This window comes from Phalangium opilio, unplaced genomic scaffold, assembly GCF_054372755.1.
Source record: "Phalangium opilio isolate 3A_F unplaced genomic scaffold, DU_Popi_V2 ptg000079l_1, whole genome shotgun sequence".
In the NCBI taxonomy this organism is placed as follows: Eukaryota; Metazoa; Arthropoda; class Arachnida; order Opiliones; family Phalangiidae; genus Phalangium; species Phalangium opilio.
This window is the reverse complement of record NW_028324187.1, coordinates 5,437,635-5,463,340: the sequence shown is the minus strand read 5'-3', so window position 1 is coordinate 5,463,340 and position 25,706 is coordinate 5,437,635. Positions and strand designations below refer to the sequence as shown.

General features: G+C 36.0%; 3 protein-coding genes and 1 long non-coding RNA gene across 8 annotated transcripts; 3 read left to right on the top strand and 1 right to left on the bottom strand.

Annotated features, from left to right (window-relative positions):
- Positions 1-909: 909 nt before the first annotated feature.
- Positions 910-2,885, top strand: LOC149654361 (uncharacterized). Its single transcript, XR_016370584.1, has 2 exons — positions 910-1,118; positions 2,430-2,885. It is a non-coding gene; the product is annotated as an uncharacterized LOC149654361 (long non-coding RNA).
- Positions 1,177-8,533, bottom strand: LOC149654360 (uncharacterized). The gene is made up of 5 exons (XM_089845897.1): positions 7,489-8,533; positions 7,217-7,405; positions 4,222-4,308; positions 3,580-3,610; positions 1,177-3,515 (listed from the first exon to the last, which is right to left on the bottom strand). The coding sequence occupies exons 3-5, from the start codon at positions 4,278-4,280 to the stop codon at positions 3,177-3,179; spliced, it is 429 nt and encodes a 142-aa protein (XP_089702023.1). The 5' UTR covers positions 4,281-4,308; positions 7,217-7,405; positions 7,489-8,533; the 3' UTR covers positions 1,177-3,176.
- Positions 8,534-8,636: 103 nt separating this feature from the next.
- LOC149654359 (uncharacterized) lies at positions 8,637-17,694 on the top strand. 3 transcript variants are annotated; one of them, XR_016370582.1, is made up of 15 exons: positions 8,637-8,764; positions 8,834-9,506; positions 9,558-9,655; positions 10,217-10,262; positions 10,339-10,439; positions 10,498-10,617; positions 10,693-10,843; positions 11,574-11,719; positions 12,621-12,752; positions 12,819-12,960; positions 13,044-13,216; positions 13,487-13,972; positions 14,124-14,445; positions 14,845-16,776; positions 16,817-17,694. XR_016370582.1 is itself a non-coding variant. In XM_089845855.1 (14 exons), the coding sequence occupies exons 2-14, from the start codon at positions 9,284-9,286 to the stop codon at positions 14,943-14,945; spliced, it is 2,235 nt and encodes a 744-aa protein (XP_089701981.1). In that variant the 5' UTR covers positions 8,637-8,764; positions 8,834-9,283; the 3' UTR covers positions 14,946-17,694. The 3 variants fall into 3 exon arrangements, 2 of the variants coding, with proteins under 2 accessions (XP_089701981.1, XP_089701979.1); XM_089845855.1 differs by having other exon boundaries at positions 9,564-9,655; positions 14,845-17,694; XM_089845853.1 differs by having other exon boundaries at positions 14,845-17,694.
- A 273-nt stretch (positions 17,695-17,967) lies between these two features.
- Positions 17,968-24,905, top strand: LOC149654358 (signal transducing adapter molecule 2-like). Of its 3 annotated transcripts, none has more exons than XM_089845858.1 (11): positions 17,968-18,155; positions 18,846-19,006; positions 19,083-19,178; positions 19,245-19,327; positions 19,408-19,471; positions 19,549-19,630; positions 19,837-20,065; positions 20,144-20,418; positions 21,500-22,009; positions 22,688-22,757; positions 23,051-24,905. In XM_089845858.1, exons 1-11 carry the CDS (start codon positions 18,113-18,115, stop codon positions 23,247-23,249), a joined length of 1,812 nt encoding a protein of 603 aa, XP_089701984.1. In that variant the 5' UTR covers positions 17,968-18,112; the 3' UTR covers positions 23,250-24,905. The 3 variants fall into 3 exon arrangements, with proteins under 3 accessions (XP_089701984.1, XP_089701985.1, XP_089701983.1); XM_089845859.1 differs by lacking the exons at positions 17,968-18,155; positions 23,051-24,905 and adding exons at positions 18,533-18,733; positions 22,893-22,992; XM_089845857.1 differs by lacking the exon at positions 17,968-18,155 and adding an exon at positions 18,535-18,733.
- Positions 24,906-25,706: the final 801 nt, after the last annotated feature.

The window sequence follows — 25,706 nt, the reverse complement described above, 5'->3', positions numbered from 1 at the left end:
AAACAAACAAACTTTGACTAGTGCTGGTTACATAACTGTGTGTTTGCTTATGTGTGTGGTAGTGAACGGATTAAAGGTTGCGTCTGGATTACGAGTAATTGTCGAGGGGCTACTCACTAAAAACTCGTTAGTGCTTTTAAACAGGATTGGGATTTTGGGTTACTTAGGGGGCTATGGGTTATAATTATTATCATTATGAACGGATAATTAAGCACCAACACATTTGCCACTAGGGGCGCTGTATACGTAGTTACGTATTTACTGACATCTAAAGCATGATAAATTCTGCTAGACTTTCGTGTAAGCAATATGTAGTTCATAAATTGCCGTTAGGGGCGCTGTATACGTAGTTACGTATTTACTGACATCTAAAGCATGATATATTCTGCTAGACTTTCGTGTAAGCAATATGTAGTTCATAAATTGCCGTTAGGGGCGCTGTATACGTAGTTACGTATTTACTGACATCTAAACATGGTCAATTTTTGCTATGACGTCATATACGGTGACGTGTCATGACGTCAAATCCGGTGACGTGTCATGACATCATATCCGATGACGTGTCATGACGTCATATCCGGTGACGTGTCATGACGTCATATCCGGTGACGTGTCATGACGTCATATCCGGTGACGTGTCATGACGTCATATCCGGTGACGTCACCTATGACGTCAACGAGGTAATTGACTTGTGACGTCACGACAGATTTTAATGGTAAAAGGTAATGATTGTCCATTCAGTTATGCCTAGCTTTCATTCATTTAGGCCTAGCGTTCATTCATTTAGGCCTAGCAGTGTTCAGCTATTTGAATTTCGTGCCCGGGATATGGTGCACCCGAGTCCGCTTTTAGCGCCCCCCGACGCAGGAAATTAACTTAGTTGTAAGTTGCAGGCATAGGTCAACCGGTTCATTTCGTTCCCTGGAAGCCGTCGAAGAAGGTCGCTCGGAGAAACCGGTCCCGCTCAGCTGATGTTGATCGTGATCCCGGCTTTTGAGGTTGATACTTGATCGTTCCGCCATTTCGATGATCGTTTTTGCCGAGGACGCAAGCTGAATTCGAAGCTCTTCAACCTATTTGGCAGCCATTGCTTCGCCTCGTGGTGCTTTAACAGTCCGTAAGCCTAACCTTTACAATAATCCAAACTCATCTAGCTCCCCTTAAATTATTTATTTTATTTCAAGTATTTAAATTAATTAGGTAGTGTTAAATATTAGTGAATTTTATTTATTTATTAAAAATCAAGTACCATAAATAAAATTTTACAACGAGATGTTGGACAAGAGAGAATCCCTTAATAATTAGTTTAAGAGATATTATTTAAAGATTTAAACGGGGTACGTAATTAATTTAGAGATATCGCGACAGATTTTCGGAAATCAAGTCCCGCCGAACACGAGGGCCGTTGCCCTAAGCCTTGTACCATTTAAATAATCGTTACTTAACGGATTCTGTCTGTGGGAATAGTTTTAAAATAAATGAATAGCAGGGTTTTCCTAAAATTAGTTTAGGGTCTATTATTAATTAATTTAGAGCTAAAGTGTCAGATTTAATTTCGGAAATCAAGTCCCGCCGAACACGAGGACCGTTGCCCTAAGCCTAATTAAGCCTTCTTCCATTTAATTCTAGTTATTTACGGGGTATATCTGTGGGTATAGTTTTAAAATAAATAGCAGGTTTTCCTAAGATTAGTTTAGGGGCTATAATTAATTAATTTAGAGCTAAAGCGACAGATTTTCGAAAATAAAGTCCCGCAGAGATCATTTTAAGACACGAGGACCGTTGCCCTAGGCCTAATTAAGCCTTCTTCCATTTAATTCTAGTTATTTACGGGGTATATCTGTGGGTATAGTTTTAAAATAAATAGCAGGTTTTCCTAAGATTAAATTAATCAATTATAGCCCCCAAAAGCGACAGATTTTCGATAATAAAGTTCCGCAGAGATCATTTTAAGACACGTGGACCGTTGCCCTAGGCCTAATTAAACCTTCTCCCATTTAATTTAGTTATTTACGGGGTCTATCTGTGGGAATAGTTTAAAAATAAATAAATAGCAGGTTTTCCTAAAACTAGTTCAGGGGCTATTATTAATTAATTTAGAGCTAAAGTGTCAGATTTTCGAAAACCAAGTCCCACAGAGATCATTTTAAGACACGAGGACCGTTGCCCTAAGCCTAATCCCATTTAATTCTAGTTATTTATGGGCCCTATCTGTGGGAATAATTTTAAAAGGCCTGTTTTCCTTAAATCAAATTAGGGGATATTTAAATTATTTTCATTATCAAGCTACATATTTAATTTAAAACTAAACGGCAGTTTCCCTAAAATTAGTTTAGCGGTTTTTTTCTTATATTATTTAAATCCATTTTGTTGGGCCCAAAAGTAGGCAATAGTTTAAGATGTGTTATTAATATGTTTTCATTTATAGATGCAGCTGATATTCTTGGATTTTTCTGTCGCTGGTCATTTCTAGACGGATCATTCCAGATGACTTATCATTCCTGATGACATTCTTTGTTGGATTGACGTTGCACGATGATTTCCGCTGTTCTGGACTCTACGTATCATTCCTGATGACAATTCTTTGTTGGATTCCGTTACACCATGTCTTCTTCCGGACTTGCTATCTCTCTCAACATTGACTCGAAGATACGGAGAAAATCACCGAAGCTAGAAGACACAAAATACATCTTTTTTACTTGAAAATTTTACATGTAACCACTTAACTCAGTTTTTTTGCTTGCAAATTTTATTTGTAACTACTTATTATTTTTTTTACGTTCAAACTTTAACTTACGAAACTCTTTAATAATTTTTTTGTTCGAAATTTTTGTAAACACTTGGTTTTTTTGTTTCTTATTGAATAAATTTTGCCTTGAACCTCGTTCTTTCTTTTCTTGAATTTTTTTTGATACTAGACTTGGTTTCTTTTTTTAAAAGTCTGGACTTAGGGAGTTTTTTTGACCCCTTTTTTCATAATTTTTACAAAAAATAAAGAAAATAATACAATAAAAAAAATTTTTTCAAAAAAAAAAATTATTTTTTTATTAAAATTATTAAAAAATATAAAAAAATTGTAAAAATAAGCATAAAAAATATCAAAAAAACTACCCTAAGTGTTTTTCGACTATTTTTGTTCCTTCCCCAATATCGAAACTTTAATTTTAAACTTAAGCTACCACCCCCAAAGTAAGCCTTGCGAGCCCAATTTAAATTTTACAAGTCCCTGGGACAAATCGGGAAACGTAAAATTTAAACTAAGGCCCGCTGTAGAGCCCCCAAAACCAGGAAACTTCGTCCTTAGAATGGGATTTCCAATGAGAGTCCACTTGCAGACGTCCATAGCATGGGATTTCCAATGAGAGTCCACTCGCTGTCGTCCACAAGCATGGGATTTCCAATGAGAGTCCACTTGCAGACGTCCATAGCATGGGATTTCCAATGAGAGTCCACTCGCTGTCGTCCACAGCATGGGATTTCCAATGAGAGTCCACTCGCTGTCGTCCAGTTCTTCCTGCGCAAGAAAAATTCGAATTACTATTTGTAAAAAGGCACACGAATAACTTGAAATTAATTACCTTAATTAGAAAATCCAGTCGAGTATTTTCGCTAGACGTAACGGCAAAATGTTCAGGCATAAGACAAATGACTATTTTTTTGGCATAAAAGGCACATTCGTAACAGTAATAGGGAAAGAATACCGTAAAAAGCTAAGCCTTGCCTTAAACCCCGCTTAAAATCGTGTTTACTTTTAAAGGACAAAGCGTATAAGCAACCTTCTACCTTAAACATAAATCATAAATTTATTTAAATCCTACAAAACTCCCTCAACGAGTTGCCAAACGCTTTTCCCCTAAAAATATTTATAATTAAAACCATAAACTAGATACCTTAATACCGCAAAGGGAATCTCACCCTTGAAATCCTGATAACGAGTTCATTATTCTTAAAAGGGAGGGCTACGACCAGTGTTCACCTATTCCATAAGTAAGATTTTATTTATGTCCTGGCGAAAAGAAAAATCCCTAAAACTTCAAGGACACAGCGCTTCCCTTCTAACAATAAATAGAATAATAAATAATAAACTAAATATCCTAATAATTGCCTAAATGTCTCACAGGCTGTCTAAATAGTCTTTTTCACTAATGAGATTCCCTTTCAACGGATAAAATCAAAGTGTAGACCTCAATTAAGAAGGGGATTGTAATGGGTTCCTTGACCTGATTAATATTGGGTGCCTTTTGCCAAAAAAATAGTTATTGATTCTAGAATCCAACATAAATTTCTCCTTTGGAAACAGATGGTAGCTATAAAAAATAAAATTCAAACAATGAAATACAGATTAAAATTGTTATAGCACAAGTATTTTCAGGGCCGGATTAAGCAATTTTGCACCCGGGGGCCGGGATAATGCGCGCCCCCTTAAGTCGAAAAATATAGGAACAGCAAATGATGCTAAGGGGGGAATAGTTTGACTCAATGTGCCCCCAACAAGCATTGCGCCCGTGGGCCAGTACCCCCTTGCCCCCCCCCTTAATCCGGCCCTGACAAAAACATACTCAAAGGGCATCCCCGTATCTCAAGTAGAACCAGAGTTATGAGCCTCCAAAGTTGGGTACAATGATATTCCTATGCAGCGGGGTATGTTTGGGAATATATTCCTCAATTACTTAGCACCTATTTACTAGATCCCCATGATTTAGTATGGCTGGATGGGGGATAAATTGGACTATAACACGCTGAAAGGGCATCCCCGTATCTCAAGTAGAACCAGAGTTATGAGCCTCCAAAGTTGGGTACAATGATATTCCTATGCAGGGGGGTATGTTTGGGAATATATTCCTCAATTACTTAGCACCTATTTACTAGATCCCCATGATTTAGTATGGCTGGATGGGGGATAAATTGGACTATAACATACTGAAAGGGCATCCCCGTATCTCAAGTAGAACCAGAGTTATGAGCCTCCAAAGTTGGGTACAATGATATTCCTATGCAGGGGGGTATGTTTGGGAATATATTCCTCAATTACTTAGCTCCTATTTACTAGATCCCCATGATTTAGTATGGCTGGATGGGGGATAAATTGGACTATAACATACTGAAAGGGCATCCCCGTATCTCAAGTAGAACCAGAGTTATGAGCCTCCAAAGTTGGGTACAATGATATTCCTATGCAGGGGGGTATGTTTGGGAATATATTCCTCAATTACTTAGCTCCTATTTACTAGATCCCCATGATTTAGTATGGCTGGATGGGGGATAAATTGGACTATAACATACTGAAAGGGCATCCCCGTATCTCAAGTAGAACCAGAGTTATGAGCCTCCAAAGTTGGGTACAATGATATTCCTATGCAGGGGGGTATGTTTGGGAATATATTCCTCAATTACTTAGCTCCTATTTACTAGATCCCCATGATTTAGTATGGCTGGATGGGGGATAAATTGGACTATAACATACTGAAAGGGCATCCCCGTATCTCAAGTAGAACCAGAGTTATGAGCCTCCAAAGTTGGGTACAATGATATTCCTATGCAGGGGGGTATGTTTGGGAATATATTCCTCAATTACTTAGCTCCTATTTACTAGATCCCCATGATTTAGTATGGCTGGATGGGGGATAAATTGGACTATAACATACTGAAAGGGCATCCCCGTATCTCAAGTAGAACCAGAGTTATGAGCCTCCAAAGTTGGGTACAATGATATTCCTATGCAGGGGGGTATGTTTGGGAATATATTCCTCAATTACTTAGCTCCTATTTACTAGATCCCCATGATTTAGTATGGCTGGATGGGGGATAAATTGGACTATAACATACTGAAAGGGCATCCCCGTATCTCAAGTAGAACCAGAGTTATGAGCCTCCAAAGTTGGGTACAATGATATTCCTATGCAGGGGGGTATGTTTGGGAATATTTTCCTAAATTAATTAGCTCCTATTTACTAGATCCCCATGATTTAGTATGGCTGGATGGGGGATAAATTGGACCATAACATACTGAAAGGGCATCCCTGTATCTCAAGTAGAACCAGAGTTATGAGCCTCCAAAGTTGGGTACAATGATATTCCTATGCAGGGGGGGGGGGGGGTATGTTTGGGAATATTTTCCTCAATTAATTAGCTCCTATTTACTAGATCCCCAAGATTTAGTATGGTTGGATTGGGGATAAATTGGACCATAACATACTGAAAGGGCATCCCCGTATCTCAAGTAGAATCAGAGTTATGAGCCTCCAAAGTTGGGTACAATGATATTCCTATGCAGGGGGGTATGTTTGGGAATATTATCCTCAATTAATTAGCTCCTATTTACTAGATCCCCAAGATTTTAGTATGGTTGGATGGGGGATAAATTGGACTATAACATACTGAAAGGGCATCCCCGTATCTCTAGTAGAACCAGAGTTACGAGCCTACAAAGTTGGCTGCAATGATATTCCTATGCAGGGGGGTATGTTTGGGAATATTATCCTCAATTAATTAGCTCCTATTTACTAGATCCCCAAGATTTTAGTATGGTTGGATGGGGAACTCAATGTGCCCCCAACACAAATGTAAATCGCGAATACAAGTATGCCACTTTACCACAACTCCCCAAAATAAACTAAAGCTATGTTTCTACAAACAAAGGTCGTAATTACCAAACCTATTTTGTATGGTTAACTTTTTATTTTTCTCCTGTGGGGGAATGTCTAGCTAGGGTTTATGAGAAAACCTTACAGCTCCGAAGAACATAAAGGCACATACATATAGTTTGAGGTACTGTTTCAGTGCTGACTTAAATTGGGCAATAGATTTTAATGATACAATCTCAGGGGAAGTGAATTCCAAATGGGGACCGATCTATGAAAAAAGGAGTGCTTAAGCTGGCCTTTAGTCTTTACGGGCATATCGGTGGAATAATCTTTTACCATGACCCCTTTTGGGGGCGATAGAAGGGGCATCAGAAAAATAAGTTTGATTAGGGGAGTTTAAGATTTTGAACAAGCTTAAAAGGTCAAAATATTTGCGACGCGTTGTTAGGGAAGACCAACCAAGAATAGAAAGTTGTACTTCCCTTGGTAGGTGTCGGAGAGACAACCCTGGATTGTCTAGATACTTAATATCGATAGCGGAATGGGGGGTAACGCTTAGTTTCCATTCGGTTGCGATAAAGCTTTGATATTTCATATAAATTAACCCTTAATATATAAATAAAATATTTACCTGGAAAGATCTCTGTAGCCACCATTGAAATGGGCAACAGCTTCAAGTCAACTTCCCAAAAGACATAGGATACTAAGCCTTGGTCGTAGTAACACTTGCACTGCCAACGGCAACGTGGGCCCCCTAAGCCTTGGTCGTATTTCACAAACGTATTTGGCACGGTTAAGCATAAATTTTCCACTTGCGACGCTTAATTTCCGATCGGTTGCGATAAAACATTGGTATTTAATGCAAAGTAACACTTAAAATATAAATAAAATCAAAATATTTACCAGCAAAGATCACGCAGAAAAACGCTGCCGCAAGTTTGCACCGCAAACGTCCCAAATGAATGAATAGGGTTATTGCTGCAAACACGTACCGCTAGATGGCGCTGCTGAAGTTAGGCAGACTTCAAAATATGGCGGGAGCGTGCGTTTCAATTTTATCGTTTCTATTTTCGAATATAACTAATAATTCAGTTAATTATAATTTAATAATGCCTTCTAAACAGCCCAAAACACTATTCTCCACTTTTAAAAAGTGGTACCGGAGTTTATGGATTCCTACAGCTGGAAAAACCACCCTATAAACATGTTTGTCTAATAGGTCGAAACCTGAAATCATAATAATTAAACTAATTCCTATGAAAGTTATTCATTTTACAGGGGACCCAGTTTTACGTTGATCTAGATCAAATAAAAGTTCTGAAATGAAAAGTGTATTATATTCCAAAATCTTTGTTTGTTTTTGGCCTAATTATTCCTGTTCTTAATTAGAAAATTAGTAAAATAAAAATAGTAATGAAGAAAGAAGATGCTATAGGTTTAGCCGCCCAATAAATAGGGTGTCCTGTAAGAATAATCTGGTTGAAATACACGTCAAAATGCTATGAGAAATTCCACCTAAAATGGTGCAATCGCAAGAGATGCGAGTCTTTCCTCCAGTAATGACAATGGTCAATAATACCAGAAGGGGGTAATAGAAGAAGGATGACACTCTGTATCCTCTTAATGCTTTAGTTATGTAACGTTATTCTTCCCAGACTCACCCTTTTAGTTTGCTTTCCCGCTCATCAAACTACAAATGGGCATCGCACCGTAAGGTGAATTCTATAATTGTTTGGCACTAAATCCCCATCAATCATCCCACAAACCTCGTCTTGACGTGGGACAAAAATGCGCACACTTACCCCGCTTTGTGGTACACTTCTCACGAAGAGAAGTATTATATACTTCTGATATGTGCGCTAGCTTCGAACGTTACAGTAAAAGCGTTCCTTGGTTTCTTGAAGTAAAACTAATTAATTATGGGCTAGACAATCTGGCTGTATAATCTAATACTTTTTAAAAGGCATGTTTTGGACAAGGAGGATGAGGTTGGGCAGTAGTGTATGGTACTAGTCACATTACAGGATTTTGATTCCTAAGGAAGCTCTCGTACTCTAGCTTACTGATGTAGCCACCGAAATTATGTAAAACGCAATAAGGATAGTTTAGAAAAGGATGAAGAACTTCAAATATCATTAGACATGTTGATTGATATTTAGTGGCAACTAGTTGCAAAATTGTAATAAGAAATAAAAATTAACTGTTTTTGATTTTGATACGCCACTAACAAAATCCACCTTATTTCCAGCCCTGGTCGCAGCCAGACCTTCGCTTATTATTATTGTTGGCCTCATTTTTCGAGTCTCCATGCTTTACGCCGTTAGCGATTTAGTAATTGATTTATTTGAAAAGTGCCAAGGCTTCGCTAGGGCAAATAGCCCAAAAAACTCACACAAAAATGTTTTATTTACGCGCAGTTTATATTAATTAAGTTAGAAACAGGCTTAAATAATATAAGACAAACGGAAAACTAAGCGAAAACGGCATTTTGATGCTTTGAAATCTTCACTTTAGAAACCGGCCAAGGCTTAACAGAGCTTACCGGAGCGGATAATGGTTTATTTACTGGCGCAATTTATGTAAATTAAGTTAGAAAAGAAACGACCATAATTAAGCGAAAACGGTTAATTTCCACGCTTTCAAATCATAATTAGTCTCTTATTTTCATCTGATTTGAAAAATTTCCAAAAACAACGCAATGACAGATTTAGTTGACATAGAATTTTCCGAATTTTCATCACCAACTAGTAGTTTTGAGAAAGCTTCTTCGGCTCCAACTACCCCGACAGAAACGACCAAATTTCAACATCCAAAATCGTTAAGCTTATCTCTAAAACCGCGAAAAGGTAGGAGGGTCAAATTTCCCACGGATGAAAACATTGTTACTGGATATTTTGAACCTCACGACCCATGGAGCAAAGGTGATGCTAAAATGACTTTAAAATATTCAAGTTAATTAACGTTGGTTGTAGTTTCAGATGCAAATATTGACTCCTTGCTGGCGGCTTATCAGACTGCTTGTGAGAAACAGGGTGTCAGACCATTACCTAAGATTTTCAAGCAATTACAAGTAGGTCTTAACTTAGGTCATTGTTGTAAAGTAGACCAAAATGGTTAGGGAGTTTATAAAAGTAGACCAAAAAGGTTAGGGAGTTTATAAAAGTAGGCCAAAATGGTTAGGGAGTTTATAAAAGTAGGCCAAAATGGTTAGGGAGTTTATAAAAGTAGACCAAAATGGTTAGGGAGTTTATAAAAGTAGACCAAAATGGTTAGGGAGTTTATAAAAGTAGACCAAAATGGTTAAGGAGTTTATAAAAGTAGACCAAAAGGGTTAGGGAGTTTATAAAAGTAGACGAAAATGGTTAGGGAGTTTATAAAAGTAGACGAAAATGGTTAGGGAGTTTATAAAAGTAGGCCAAAAGGGTTAGGGAGTTTATAAAAGTAGACCAAAATGGTTAGGGAGTTTATAAAAGTAGACCAAAAGGGTTAGGGAGTTTATAAAAGTAGACCAAAATGGTTAGGGAGTTTATAAAAGTAGGCCAAAATGGTTAGAGGGTTTATAAAAGTAGACCAAAAGGGTTAGGCCATAATAATCAGGGATGTTTAAGAATTTTTGGTGTTTATTTAACAGAGTGTGAAGAATTTCAGTGAGAGAGAATCTGAACTAAGTTTAAAAGGTCAGTTTAGTTTCTTCCCTATCTTGTAATTAATTCCCCATTTAATTAATTAATTTTAATAATTATTGTAATAAAGGACAAAGGCTGGACTATAAACACGTAGAAGCTCTTGAAGAAGTCTTTAAAAGAGTGCAGTTCAATAAAATTGATTTAGAAGGATGTTCATTAGATGAGGAGGCAAGTCAATCATTTTTACTTAACATTTAATTTAATTTAACATTAAAATAATGTTCAGGGTGCAGCGGCTCTTTTTGATATGATTGAATATTATGAATCGGCAACGTTCTTAAACATATCCTTTCACAAAAACATTGACTCCAGAGGTTGGCAGGCCTGTTCAAGAATGCTCAAAAAGGTACGTTAACATTTCATATTCCCTTTAACTGCCTCTGATTGAGTGTTTCCCCTCTTAATTCTAATTCTAATGCAGACTCCGTGTTTGCAATATTTGGAAATCCGTAACACAAATATAAATGAACAAATGCTTTTGATTTTGGGAAGAGCATTAAGAATTGGATCCAATTTAGTTTCGTTAAATTTTGAGAACTGTGGTTTGACTGGAAGAGCTATTGTTGTTTTGGGTAAATATGTTTTCAAATTTAATCTATTTAGACTATCTTTCTATTGGTCGAATTTATTTAGACTTCTCTTTCTATTGGTTGAATTTATTAGACTCAACTTCCTATTGGTTGAATTTATTTAGACTTCTCTTTCTATTGGTCGAATTTATTTAGACTTCTCTTTCTATTGGTTGAATTTATCAGAATTCTCTTTCTATTGGTTGAATTTATCAGAATTCTCTTTCTATTGGTTGAATTTATTAGACTTCTCTTTCTATTGGTTGAATTTATTAGACTTCTCTTTCTATTGGTTGATTTAATTTAGACTTCTCTTCCTATTGGTCGAATTTATTTAGACTTAACTTCCTATTGGTTGAATTTATCAGAATTCTCTTTCTATTGGTTGAATTTATCAGAATTCTCTTTCTATTGGTTGAATTTATCAGAATTCTCTTTCTATTGGTTGAATTTATCAGAATTCTCTTTCTATTGGTTGAATTTATCAGACTTCTCTTTCTATTGGTTGAATTTATTAGACTTCTCTTTCTATTGGTTGAATTTATTAGACTTCTCTTTCTATTGGTTGATTTAATTTAGACTTCTCTTTCTATTGGTTGAATTTATTAGACTTCTCTTTCTATTGGTTGAATTTATTAGACTTCTCTTTCTATTGGTTGATTTAATTTAGACTTCTCTTTCTATTGGTTGAATTTATTAGACTTCTCTTTCTATTGGTTGATTTAATTTTCAGTGGCGGCCATCAAACTTAATTCAACACTGAAGGAATTGTATTTAGCTGATAATAAGATCTCATCTTCTGATGGAATTCAACTTGGAAATCTCCTCAGAACAAATACTTGGTTGGAGACATTAGATCTCAGTTCCAATCATCTTCAAGTAAGTTGGCGTTGCAAAGTATGGCAAAATGTTCCATACTAAATTTCAGCAAGTTCAAAGTATTTGTTATAAGTTATAACCTATTTTAAGTTTGTTATAAATTAATTTCAATTGGTTATAAACTGTTTTCAGTTGGTTATAAACTGTTTTCAATTGGTTATAAACTGTTTTCAATTGGTTATAAACTGTTTTCAATTGGTTATGAACCTTTTTCAATTGGCTATAAACCGTTTTCAGTTGGTTATAAACTGTTTTCAATTGGTTATAAACTGTTTTCAATTGGTTATGAACCTTTTTCAATTGGCCATAAACCGTTTTCAATTGGTTATAAATCGTTTTCAATTGGTTATAAACCGTTTTCAATTGGTTATAAATCGTTTTCAATTGGTTATAAACTATATTCCGTTGGTTATAAACTATATTCCGTTGGTTATAACCTATTTTCGGTTGGTTATAACCTATTTTCGGTTCGTTATATCCTATTTTCGGTTCGTTATAACCTATTTTCGGTTCGTTATATCCTATTTTCGGTTGGTTATATCCTATTTTCGGTTGGTTATATCCTATTTTCGATTGGTTATATCCTATTTTCGGTTGGTTATATCCTAATTTCGGTTGGTTATATCCTAATTTCGGTTGGTTATATCCTAATTTCGGTTGGTTATATCCTAATTTCGGTTGGTTATATCCTAATTTCGGTTGGTTATATCCTAATTTCGGTTAGTTATAACCTATTTTCGGTTCGTTATATCCTATTTTCGGTTGGTTATATCCTATTTTCGATTGGTTATATCCTAATTTCGGTTGGTTATATCCTAATTTCGGTTGGTTATATCCTAATTTCGGTTGGTTATAACCTTTTTTCAGTTAATTCTGAACGCTAAATTTAAAATTGGTTTAGGATTGTGGCTTGATCCAGGTGGTAGATGGTCTGAAAGAGCAAGCTGATGGTCCAGGGGAAGGCCTCAAGTCATTAAATCTTTCCAACAATCACGTATCACAAAATGGCATAACGCATTTAGGAAAATTTATGGTCAGTTACATAATTTTATTTCAAGGGAACGGCGAAGTCCAATTTTTAGAACAATAATGTTTTCAGGCTGAATTTCGAAATCTAATTACATTGAATATCGGAAATAATAATGTAACTGATGATGGAATTCACAATTTGAAACAAGGTCTCATGACTACACAAACTTTGCGCGAATTAAATCTACAAAATTCAAAGATAACTTGCGAAGGTTAGCGTCATTATCCCTTTAATTTATTTATTTTTAAAGGGATAATGAAGTGTGATTTTTTTTTTTTTTTTTGAAACATCTAGGTGCAGTTGCTTTAGCAGAGATTATTGCGGACACAAAAACAATCAAGAGAATTAATCTGAAAGAGAATAACGTTAGAGTTGCGGGTTTAATGGCGTTATCCAAATCGGTCAAACATAACTCGTCATTGCAAGTTTTGGAATTGGATTCCGTTTCTATAAAAGATTTTTTAAGTGTTTGTTACCTTTTTTCTAAACTCTTAACACTTGGTGAATTATTTTTAGCAGTAGATTTACTTAAAAAATCAAGTTATTTTCCCTTTAAACGCTTTAGCTTTATCACCAATAAATTTTACAACGGCCATTACATTTTATTAATTTTTACTTTTGCGCGCTTTAGAGGGCTGCAAAAGTATTAGCCTGACCCCTTACGGCTGGCTGGCAGGCTGGTGCACGCGAAAATAAATGTTCTATAAGGATTTTGTATTTTATTTAAAATGATTCAGGCTTCAGTTGATGCTTTTGAAGAACACAAAGCGATGTTGAATGAAATCGCTGAAAATTGCCAACGAAATAAAGAATTATCGAAAAAAGAGGAATTGGTTTCGAAAAATGGTTTGTCCCCGTGTATGGAATCAGAGGATGATGTCCCAACTAAATCATTCGCGTCACCGAAAGTTCTATTGAAGTCAGCCTCGACACCGACGGGCGCTAGTCGCTTCAAGGTCTCTCCTGTTGTTTTGGAAAAGGGAAACAGTGATTCTTCGCTATTGAACATCAACGATTCCAAGACTGTCCTTAGTTCGAGTGCTCCCGCTGAAATGACATCTTCGCATATTCAAAAGAGTCTCGATTACTTGAAGAATCAATTGGCCACTTTGAACGGGATGAATGTGGCCGCCCAACAAGGTCAGGACCTTCCAAGAACAACGTACGCGGCCAATTATCAACCCAGTGATAAGCCTTTGCAATCCGAGTTTGAAGATAGCGGGGTATGTTGGTTTTTCTAGTTCAAGTTTGAATTAACCCTATAATATTTTTCGTGTGTTACTATAGAATAGGTTAGCTTTTTAAGGCTTATTTAGGCTTAGATGGAGGTAACGACAACCAATGAAAGATTAGAGCCAGAATATTTTTCCATAGGTATGTGATGTCGGTCTGGAGCAAGGACACTCCAGCAAAATTTCCGTGGGTTTCGAATCGGACGAGGAGGAGAAAATAAGTTGCGCTGTCCCTCAGAAAGGGAAACAGGGTAAGAAATTAACGTTTGTTCTACCGGACACGCCCCCTTCGGCGCACGGTTTCAATTTACGCAACAAAGACCGACGTATGAGCACGCCAGCCATGCCCATTGCCGCCAAAAGTCTGCGAAGGCCTAATCCACTCAAATTGTGCAAACAACTGGAAAGCTTGGACCTTAGAAGCTCTGTTCCACTCTCTCCAACAAGATTATACGAAGGATGGGGTGAGTTAAACATGATTGATTTTAAAACCAGGGTATAAGAGCAGGAAACGTCATTGATTCGAAAAGCAGGGGTAAAAGAACGGGGATAAGTCATTGATTCGAAAAGCAGGGGTAAAAGAACGGGGATAAGTCATTGATTCGAAAAGCAGGGGTAAAAGAACGGGGATAAGTCATTGATTCGAAAAGCAGGGGTAAAAGAACGGGGATAAGTCATTGATTCGAAAAGCAGGGGTATAAGAACGGGGATAAGTCATTTATTCGAAAACCGATTTCAATGGAAAACATTGATTTGAAACCGGGATGAGTATTTCATTTAAATGCCAGGGGTAAATGAACAGGGATAGGTCAGAAATTGGAAAAACGGCAACCATTATAGAAAAATTGGATTTCATTGGTTAGTTTTTCCGGAACCACCAATCGAATTCAAGCTGCAAATGCAACAAGACGATAAGGATGACATTTGCTGGAATTGCAATCATTCCCCCGCTCATTGCGCCTAAACAAATAATAGTATAATCAGGAGACCAACCAATATTCGTTAGTTTAGTTGTTAATTAATTATTCCCTCTTGATTTTAACAAGAAAAACTTTAATTAATGGTTGTGATACTAGGAAACAAATGTTGATTGTTTTTATTATAGCTTTTAATTTTACATTTAAAGGGAGAATGAAATGCGCGGAAACTATTTTTAATGATAATGACGAAAAAGATAATAGTAAATAAATCTGGTCATTTTGTTGTCCCTTTAAAGATTGATAAATATATATTTTTGTGACGCACAAAACAAAAAGGAATTTTCGTCGTAATTAATTATGCATTTAACCTCAGTTTTTGAACTTTGACCCGGTTTGCCATATAATAGTTATATCACGATGTTTACCGGTATTTAGCATTAGTTATTTTAAATGGCCATTAGTATAATATATGTTTTTACTAATTAAGAAGTTACGTTGATCCTTAATTAGAATTAAATTTGGTATAAAATATTTTAACGGATTTGTAAGTCCCATAGAGATTCTCATGAAAGTTTTTGGGATTATAAAATTCCAAATTTAGTTAATTTAACCTAATCTTCTGAAATGAATTTCATTTTTAATTGTGTTGCCATAATTATTTAGTACTTAATTATTTCGCGCGTGCAAGAGAGTAAACATTAATTTGATTGAATCACGATTTGAAAGGCTGCTAAGGAATAGTAGAGAAGAGATTTAAGCGTGTGAATGGAAACGTAATTTTAAATTTTAAACGCGAAACGTATTTTTGTGTGAATTTCAGCGTTTAGGTCTTTAGCTAATGCTAATTGTTCTTTATGATACCGGTAAGAACATATTTAGGGTACCATAAGAATGTCACTATTGATCCATAGTGCCATGAGCTTATGTGTAAAAATTGGCACCCCGCCCATTTTCGAGGTAAGGCCCCGAAATCCATTACCGCCCTCCCCCTATCAAGGTAAGGCCCCGAAATCCGTTACCGCGCTCCCCCTTTCAAGGTAAGGCCTTGAAATCCGTTACCGCCCTCCCCCTTTCAATGTAAGGCCTTGAAATCCGTTACCGCCCTCCCCCTTTCAATGTAAGGCCTTGAAATCCGTTACCGCCCTCCCCCTTTCAATGTAAGGCCCCGAAATCCCTTACCGCCCTCCCCCTTTCAATGTAAGGCCCCGAAATCCGTTACCGCCCTCCGCCTTTCAAGGTAAGGCCTTGAAATCCGTTACCGCCCTCCCCCTTTCAAGGTAAGGCCCCGAAATCCGTTACCGCCCTCCCCCTTTCAAGGTAAGGCCCCGAAATCCGTTACCGCCCTCCCCCTTTCAAGGTAAGGCCCCGAAATCCGTTACCGCCCTCCCCCTTTCAAGGTAAGGCCCCGAAATCCGTTACCGCCCTCCCCCTTTCAAGGTAAGGCCCCGAAATCCGTTACCGCCCTCCCCCTTTCAATGTAAGGCCTTGAAATCCGTTACCGCCCTCCCCCTTTCAATGTAAGGCCCCGAAATCCGTTACCGCCCTCCCCCTTTCAATGTAAGGCCTTGAAATCCGTTACCGCCCTCCCCCTTTCAAGGTAAGGCTCCGAAATCCGTTGCCGCCTTCGCCCTTTCAAGGTAAGGCCCCGAAATCGGTTGCCGCCCTCCCCCTTTCAATGTAAGGCCTTGAAATCCGTTACCGCCCTCCCCCTTTCAATGTAAGGCCTTGAAATCCGTTACCGCCCTCCCCTTTCAATGTAAGGCCTTGAAATCCGTTACCGCCCTCCCCTTTCAATGTAAGGCCTTGAAATCCGTTACCGCCCTCCCCCTTTCAAGGTAAGGCCCCGAAATCCGTTACCGCCCTCCCCCTTTCAATGTAAGGCCTTGAAATCCGTTACCGCCCTCCCCCTTTCAAGGTAAGGCCCCGAAATCCGTTACCGCCAATAAATTTCCCAAAATAGTCTGCTCTACCAAAAGTATAACATCATGGCGCCAGCATTACCTGGTTTCGACAAACTTATGGTATCCTTAATACAATCTTGGTATCATAAGTTCATAAGACAAGTTTAACTGAAAGTTCATTCTCGTACAAGCGTTTATAAAGTACGTTAAGGTCAAGCGCGAAGCAGCTATGTACATAGATATGTAGTTATAAATATAGCCGATGTATATTTTGAAATTGAAAGAAACGTTGTTGCAAAATTATTTTTAACTAATTAGTTGTCCCCTCTCGTAGTTTAATTCTGTTAAAATTATATTTAACGTTGCTTAAGTTTAAATTAAATTCTTGTTTAAAGGGATGAATTGTACTATTTTTAGTATAATTAGTAAATTTATGCAAATGAGAATTGGTTTTGTCTGGCCAAAGAGCGGACGATATTTGATGTGTACATTCCGACGTTATTCGTTTTTTAATTGTTTGTTTGGTGCTTATTAATTAATGAATATGGAAACCTAGTTATAGTTAATTAATATTAAGTATATGCAAGAACAACACACTCCAAAACTAACTAAATAGGTAATGTACGCAAGAACAACAAAAATCTGTAAATGTTTATTGTTGCGAGAAAAAAAAAACAAAACAAATCGTCTTAATTAATTTTCCTCGTGTTGATTTTAAATCTAGTTTAGAGAAGAAATTTTAACTATCCTAAATCTTCCATTTCTGTAAACGCCTGAACAAAATATATATGTTTGGAGAAAAAATAACAAAGCCGAGGCCCGTGTTTTGTCTTTCTGATGATTATACTCGACTTGGATTGTAATAAAATGTAACTAATCATGTGTAAAAACATAGACTTTTGTCTTCTCTGATATTAAGCCTAATTTCAAGAGTTGTCTACGCTATATCAAAGTTTCCCGGGTTAATTTTCGTAGATAACAAACAAAAAGGAATAGAGTTGAACTGAATCAAATCGTGGAGTCTGACTCTGTATTGTAACTTTGTAAGAGGAGCGGTAAGTGTTAGCAAGTCGCCCGTCATCAATACCACTCCATATTACCTCATTTCTCCCTGGTCTGACATTTTCCCTTGAAAACTTGAGTATATGACGTCACCTAATTTTACTTTACTGTCTGTTTAGCGTTTTGATGACCGTGAGTCAGTCAAACCTTGAGAACAATAAAGAAGTTTAATTTGTTTATAATTTTGCGTTAATTTTAATTAAATTTGATGAAGTCAGTCATATTTAAATTGTAATAGGACAATAAATATGCCCCTGTTTGGCTCCGGCACACTTTTTGATGCTGAAGTTGGTAAGTCTTTCGAAATTTCATTTGTTAAGCCTTGGCTCAATCAATCTTTAATTTTTCAATAATTTTTTTTAAAGTTTTAACTAAACTTAAATTAACGATATAATATGATTATAAATCGCGAGATAAATGCGTTTTTATTTCTAATTTTTATAAACCAAATTTGTTTTTAAAATCTAATCAATGTTGGTTTTCGTAATGTAATGCATGATGTAGTTTATGCTTATGAATTGATTTTGCTGCTTTTTGCATAAACTTTCGAAACTTATTAACAATTATTTAAACAAGATATGAACGTATTTACACGCGACACTCTTTCAAAAATAGTTAAGGACCCGTATTTGAACTTTGGACTTATCTTAGTGCAGATAAACATTGAACCTTGCAAAATTTGTACATTCCAAAGTGTTTTTAAGCAACTCTTTTTGTCCCTAGTTGAACCATAAGCTAAAATTGTTGCTGAGATTAGTTAAAGTAAAAATATAATAAGATAATTAGCTTTAAAAGTTAATTTAATATAATTAAAAAAATGTCTGTGAATAAAGACAGTCAATTGTATATTTGGTTCTGTAAAATGGCTAGTAAGTGTTTCTACTCTTTCCCCCCCCCCTCTTATTTCATGGAATTAGTCCCGATAATTTAAATTTCATGGAAAATTCAGGGAAATTAGTTTCAGAAAATAATTTATTACAGAAAAAGTTACCAGCGAAAACAATATATCGGAAGATTGGGGTCAAATTTTGGATATTTGTGATAAAGTTTCAATAACACCTAATGGACCAAAAGAATGTCTTCGAGCCATAATTAAGAGACTAAATAATCCCGTACCTCACGTTGTCCTTCATTCTCTGACTGTTAGTTACCTTAATTAATTACCCAATTTAATTAATTAACTTTAAATAAACTTAATGTTAATTAATTTTAACATAGTTATTGGACGCGTGTATAAATAACTGTGGTAAACCATTTCATTTGGAAGTTTGTTCCAGAGAATTTGAAGCTGAGCTTAAAAAATTGTTATCTAAGGTTAGTTAGTGTTAATTTTAGTTTATAATTAATCATCTACAAGTTAAAAAATTAAATATTGTTTAGGCTCACCCTAAAGCGGTAGAAAAATTGAAAATTTTAATTAAAAAGTGGGCGGAAGAAGATTTTAAAAACGATCCCCAACTTAGGTTGGTATTTATTTATTTTAGCAGTATTTATTATTTATAGGGCGAATATTTGACAATGTATATATTATTATTATTTGTAGCTTAATTCCATCATTGTATAGTAAACTTAAAAGTGACGGAATAGATTTTTCACCATCAGAAATGGTACATAATGATAATTATGTAATATTAGATAGGTTCTTGATTAATTAATTAAGTTAAATGTGTCTAAAATGTTTTAGCCTAAAGCTACCGTAACCGCCGCATTACCCAAAGACCCTAATGTTGTAACTAGCCAACAGGAAGAAGATGACATTGCTAAAGGTCAGCCTTCTTATAGAGCTATCTCAGTTGTGACGTCAGTGATTAGGTAAAAAGTCACAAGCTTAGCTTTGGCAGTGGGCGGCCATGTTTGGTACCACTTTGGCTCAATGGGCAAATACCATGGGTGACGTCACACTAAGGCCTTTTGAGAAAGCTCTATTGGTTGATGATTAAAACAGTTGGCTCATTATAATTTATAACTTCAGCCATTGAGTTATCCTTGAAAGAGAATGAATCTGGAAAATCGGGCGGTGGTTCTAGTTTGTACCCATCAGCCAGATCATCCTCCCCAAATAATTCCAGTCCTTACCACAATGAGAGTAATGGTAAAGAAAAGGAAGCGAAGAAAGTCCGGGCTCTCTACGATTTTGAAGCTGCCGAAGATAATGAATTAACTTTTAAAGCTGGTGAAATTATATTGGTTTTAGACTCTAGGTAAAGAAATGAGTCCTACTGTCCTAGCCTTATTTGGACAAGTATTTGTAATTATAAAAGAATATTTTTACTTTTTAGCGACCCTAATTGGTGGAAAGGTTCAAATCATCTTGGTGAAGGATTATTCCCCGCTAATTTCGTAACTAGCGATCTTGAAGCTGAACCCGAACCAGTTAAAGTTGAGAAGAAAGTTGTTCAATTTAATGAGGAGGTTAAAGTGAAGACTTTGGAGGGAATACCATTAGGTCAAGTTGAAATTGACGAGGAGAAGATTGATAGAGTACTCCATATGATGCATGAAGCTGATCCTACAGGTGAAATGTCTGATGATGAAGATCTACTAGCTTTAGAAGGTAATAAACAAAATGTTTAGCATTACCGTAACAGGGCCCCCAGAGGTCCTATAATTCCTATAAAATCCTATATTTTTAAAACTGTCCTATAAAATCCTATAATTTTGGTTAAAATCGCCAAAAATCCTATAATTTTGGTTAAAATCTCCAAAAATCCTATAAAATCCTATAATTTTGAAATATGGGCGAATTCTAAGCAAACCATCGGTTAAACCAGGATTCGAGTCTAAAAAATATCATGTAATGGGAATGGTTTCCCTCGTATTGTAGCTTAACTAGTTAAAAATAGCTCGGTATATTATGGTTCTGATAACAGAACGTTCAATTCTATTATTCTGGAAGCCCCTGTTTGTCACAGCCCTAAGTATGTTTGGATGGGGGGCAAATAGGACTATTACATAATCAAAGGACATCCCCGTATCTCTAATAGAACCAGAGTTATGAGCCTCCAATGTATAGTGTAATGTTAATCCTACAGAGGGCGCTATGTTTACGAACATTTTACTTAATTACTCGGCCCCTGTTTGTCGTAGCCCTAAGTTTTTAGTATGGTTGTATGGGGGGCAAATAGGACTATAACATACTCAAAGGACATCCCCGTATCTCTAATAGAACCAGAGTTATGAGCCTCCAATGTATAGTGTAATGTTAATCCTACAGAGGGCGTTATGTTTACGAACATTTTACTTAATTACTCGGCCCCTGTTTGTCGTAGCCCTAAGTTTTTAGCATGGTTGTATGGGGGGCAAATAGGACTATAACATACACAAAGAAGATCCCCATACCTCTAGTAGAACCAGAGTTCTGAGCCTCCAAAGTTTAGTGCAATGCTATCCTATGGAAAGTATGTTTTTGAACATTTTTTTAAATACTCGGCCTTTGTTTTCACTACTGGTTCTTTAAAAAAAAAATAAAAATTAATATTTTAGTGTCCTATATAATCCTATAATTCTGGAAAAACGTCCTATAAAATCCTATATTTCATGAAAAAAAGTCCTATAATTCCTATAAATATTTTCAAAATTCGGCTGGGGGCCCTGCATTACCTAAACAATACAAACATAATGATTTTAATTTACAGAAAATTGCAATGCTCAAAGTCCATTAATAGACCAAGAACTTGAAAAAATTGACAGGAGTCACGCTGCCCTTACAAATTTGAATCAACGACTCGTTGATGCGTTAAACATGTACCATGGTTTAATGAAGGAATCATTTAGAATGCCCCCTCCTCCGCAGCAGAGTCCTCTACCCCCTCCTCAGGGGCAATATAATCCCTACATTCCCCCAGGGGTCATTCCCCCCAATATGCCCAATATGAGGGGCCCACCTATGCCCCAGTATAATAATGCCCCAACTCAGAATGTGGGCTATTCAATACCCCAGTATGGAGGTGTACCGCATGAACAACAGCAACACCATTTTGGAGGAGGACAACCTCAGTTTGGGGGGCCACTTAAAAGAGAGGGGGTTGTTGAATACCCTCAACAGCAAGGGGCAAACCCTCAAGGACATGTTGGTACACCACAGCAGCCTCAAAGGGATCAAAATTTCTCACCGCCCAATGTTCAAAATCAGCAAAATGAACCAAGTGAGTACATGAAGAGGCCGGTATCATTTTAAAATGATTTTGAGTGAAGGTGGAGATATTATTTTTAAGATGGAGTGGTTGTAGGTGCAGATATTATTTTTTAGATTGAGTGCTTGTAGGTGCAGATATTATTTTGTAAGATTGAGTGGTTGTAGGTGCAGATATTATTTTGTAAGATTGAGTGGTTGTAGGTGCAGATATTATTTTTGAGATTGAGTGGTTGTAGGTGCAAATATTATTTTGTAAGATTGAGTGGTTGTAGGTGCAGATATTATTTTGTAAGATTGAGTGGTTGTAGGTGCAGATATTATTTTGTAAGATTGAGTGGTTGTAGGTGCAGATATTATTTTGTAAGATTGAGTGGTTGTAGGTGCAGATATTATTTTGTAAGATTGAGTGCTTGTAGGTGCAGATATTATTTTGTAAGATTGAGTGCTTGTAGGGGCAGATATTATTTTGTAAGATTGAGTGATTGTAGGTGCAGATATTATTTTTAAGATTGAGTGCTTGTAGGGGCAGATATTATTTTGTAAGATTGAGTGCTTGTAGGGGCAGATATTATTTTGTAAGATTGAGTGATTGTAGGTGCAGATATTATTTTTAAGATTGAGTGCTTGTAGGGGCAGATATTTTTAAGGTAATATCTTTATAAATTTGAAATGACTATTTTTTCATCAGACACGAGTATGGGTGGTGGTAATTTCATAACGTCACCAATTGCAACGAGTCACCAAGGCCTTTTTAGCAGGTACGTTTTTAATTTGTTTAAATTAATCACGCGGTCCATAATAGGCATACGCTTTTCCCATCAAACTAATATTACTAAATTCGCGGGAAATTTAGGCTAGATTCCTCTTAACTTACGTCAGATATCATTTTCTAGGTGATTGGGCGCAAAATAACAAAAACACTGCTTGAACCTTTCAAAATCATTAACAAATAAAATTAAAAAGTTAATTAGAATTAAATTAAATTAAATTAAACCAGACTTAAGTTTTTATCGAAAAACCAAACAAAAATCGTGCTGTTATGTTTTCTTAGTATGGGTGCTCAGTTTCAAGGCAACTTTGGAGGGATGGTCCCTGGAGGTGGCGCTGTTAACTTGGGACCCGTCTTTAGTAACAACAACCCTATGCCCAACCATCATGGCGTCACTATGGGATCCATTCACGGGGGACACGTCCCTACTTCCAATTTCTCGCCAACTGCGCATTCTATTAAACAGCAGCCCTTATTATGAAAATAATTCCAAAAATCCAATTTATAATTCTCAGTGTTAAAGGTCAAGACCGTTCTTTTTCCTCTATTTTTTTTTTTTCTTCATGGGGCCGGGGTTTAAATGAAATTTGTTTCTACAAAGAAAGAATGAACTTAAATTTGGATATGATTTTTTATGGTAAAATTTTGAATATAATTCTTCTCCCAAAATGGCCGCCATTGAAGGAAGTTACGCAATTTATGTTGTACAGGCAGCCATTTTGATGGTAATTCCCTAAGTATTTTAGGAGGGGACATTCGGCCCACACAATGGCGGCCATAGTTCGAAATAAATTTATTTGATTTGCAATGTATATTGTCCAGACGGCCATTTTGAGGGTAATTAGTTTATGAAGAGGTGGGGGATGTTTTGGAGGTGAAAATTTTGCCCCCTTAAATGGCGATCAACCAAGAATATAAATATGGCTGATTAGTTAATTCGCGATGTATATTATGCAGGCAGCCATTTTGAGGGTAATTTGTTTCTACAAAGAATGAACTTAAATTTGGATATGATTTTTTATGGTTAAATTTTAAATATGATTCTCCCCAAAAATGGCCGCCATTAAAGGAAATTGGGCAATTTATGTTGTACTGGCAGCCATTTTGATGGTAATTCTCTAAGTATTTTAGGAGGGGACATTCGGCCCACACAATGGCGGCCATAGTTCGATATAAATTTGGCTGATTATTTTGATTTGCAATGTATATTGTCCAGACGGCCATTTTGAGGGTAATTACTAATTAGTTTATGAAGAGGTGGGGGATGTTTTGGAGGTGAAAATTTTGCCCCCCTAAATGGCGACCATGAATATAAATATGGCTAATTAGTTAATTCGCGATGTATATTATGCAGGCAGCCATTTTGAGGGTAATTACTAATTAGTTTACGCAGATGTGGGGGATGTTTTGGAGGCGATAATTTTGCCCCCTTAAATGGCGACCGTGAATATAAATATGGCTGATTAGTTAATTCGCGATGTATATTATGCAGGCAGCCATTTTGAGGGTAATTACTAATTAGTTTATGAAGAGGTGGGGGATGTTTTGGAGGTGAAAATTTTGCCCCCCTAAATGGCGACCGTGAATATAAATATGGCTGATTAGTTAATTCGCGATGTATATTATGCAGGCAGCCATTTTGAGGGTAATTCCGATAATTTAATTGCCTTCTTAAACTGTCCATTATAGTTTGATTTTTTCGTTAAAATTAGCATTAGCGTGTAAATTTAAATACATCTACTCTGTAATAATCTATTGTATATAACGATCTTTTGCTACAGTTAAAAAAATATTAATTATTTTAAATTAAATAATTACGATGCAAAATAGTTCGTTAAGAACTTGAAAATGTTGTTTTTTTTTTTAATTGTTGTTTTATGATTTAGTCGCGCGAGTGTTCTTGTGAATTTATCTATAAAGTATAAATGTTTGTTAGATGTTCAACCATCTTAATTAAAATTAATTAATTAATTAGCTTAATATAAATATAAGGGAAATTATATTTAATGTAGGTATAATGTACACCAATATTTAGTACCTTGTTTGTATGACACTATATAACAACAGTCATGTAAATAAACTTGTATACTAGGAGATGTGGTACTACTAAACGTTTCCTAGAACTTTCCCTTTAAAATGTTTCTTATTTTCCAATTTTTCAGCACTTTTCTTTGAATTTTTATGTCGTCTATCATATTTTAGGACTTTCCTTGAATTTTTATGTCGTCTATCATATTTTAGGACTTTCCTTGAAAGTTTTATGTCGTCTATCATATTTTAGGACTTTCCTTGAAAGTTTTATGTCGTCTATCATATTTTCCAGGACTTTCCCTTGAATTTTTATGTCGTCTATCATATTTTAGGACTTTCCTTGAATTTTTATGTCGTCTATCATATTTTGCAGGACTTTCCCTTGAATTTTTATGTCGTCTATCATATTTTAGGACTTTCCTTGAATTTTTATGTCGTCTATCATATTTTAGGACTTTCCTTGAAAGTTTTATGTCGTCTATCATATTTTAGGACTTTCCTTGAATTTTTATGTCGTCTATCATATTTTAGGACTTTCCTTGAATTTTTATGTCGTCTATCATATTTTCCAGGACTTTCCCTTGAATTTTTATGTCGTCTATCATATTTTAGGACTTTTCCTTGAATTTTTATGTCGTCTATCATATTTTAGGACTTTTCCTTGAATTTTTATGTCGTCTATCATATTTTAGGACTTTCCTTGAATTTTTATGTCATCTATCATATTTTAGGACTTTCCTTGAAAGTTTTTATCTATTACCAAATTTCCCAGACCATTCCTTCCTATATCTTTTGCAAAATCTCCAGGAATATTCCTTGAAATATTTTAACCTCTTATAGTTATCCAATTAACTGGAATTTTCCATGAATATTTTATTTTCCCTAACTTTCCTTGAAAAGTAAAATC

Excerpts from the sequence above, each read along its gene's own strand:
- LOC149654360 (XM_089845897.1), bottom strand. The coding sequence starts at position 4,280 with ATGTTGGATTCTAGAATCAATAACTATTTTTTTGGCAAAAGGCACCCA. Across the intron at positions 3,611-4,221 it reads AGGCACCCAATATTAATCAG|CGAAAATACTCGACTGGATT; the intron begins GTCAAGGAACCC and ends CGTTACGTCTAG. Across the intron at positions 3,516-3,579 it reads GACTGGATTTTCTAATTAAG|GAAGAACTGGACGACAGCGA; the intron begins GTAATTAATTTC and ends TTTCTTGCGCAG.
- LOC149654359 (XM_089845853.1), top strand. The coding sequence starts at position 9,284 with ATGACAGATTTAGTTGACATAGAATTTTCCGAATTTTCATCACCAACT. Across the intron at positions 9,507-9,557 it reads TCACGACCCATGGAGCAAAG|TTTCAGATGCAAATATTGAC; the intron begins GTGATGCTAAAA and ends CGTTGGTTGTAG. Across the intron at positions 10,618-10,692 it reads GTTCAAGAATGCTCAAAAAG|ACTCCGTGTTTGCAATATTT; the intron begins GTACGTTAACAT and ends ATTCTAATGCAG.
- LOC149654358 (XM_089845857.1), top strand. The coding sequence starts at position 18,682 with ATGTCTGTGAATAAAGACAGTCAATTGTATATTTGGTTCTGTAAAATG. Across the intron at positions 19,179-19,244 it reads TTAAAAAATTGTTATCTAAG|GCTCACCCTAAAGCGGTAGA; the intron begins GTTAGTTAGTGT and ends AATATTGTTTAG. Across the intron at positions 19,328-19,407 it reads AAAAACGATCCCCAACTTAG|CTTAATTCCATCATTGTATA; the intron begins GTTGGTATTTAT and ends TATTATTTGTAG.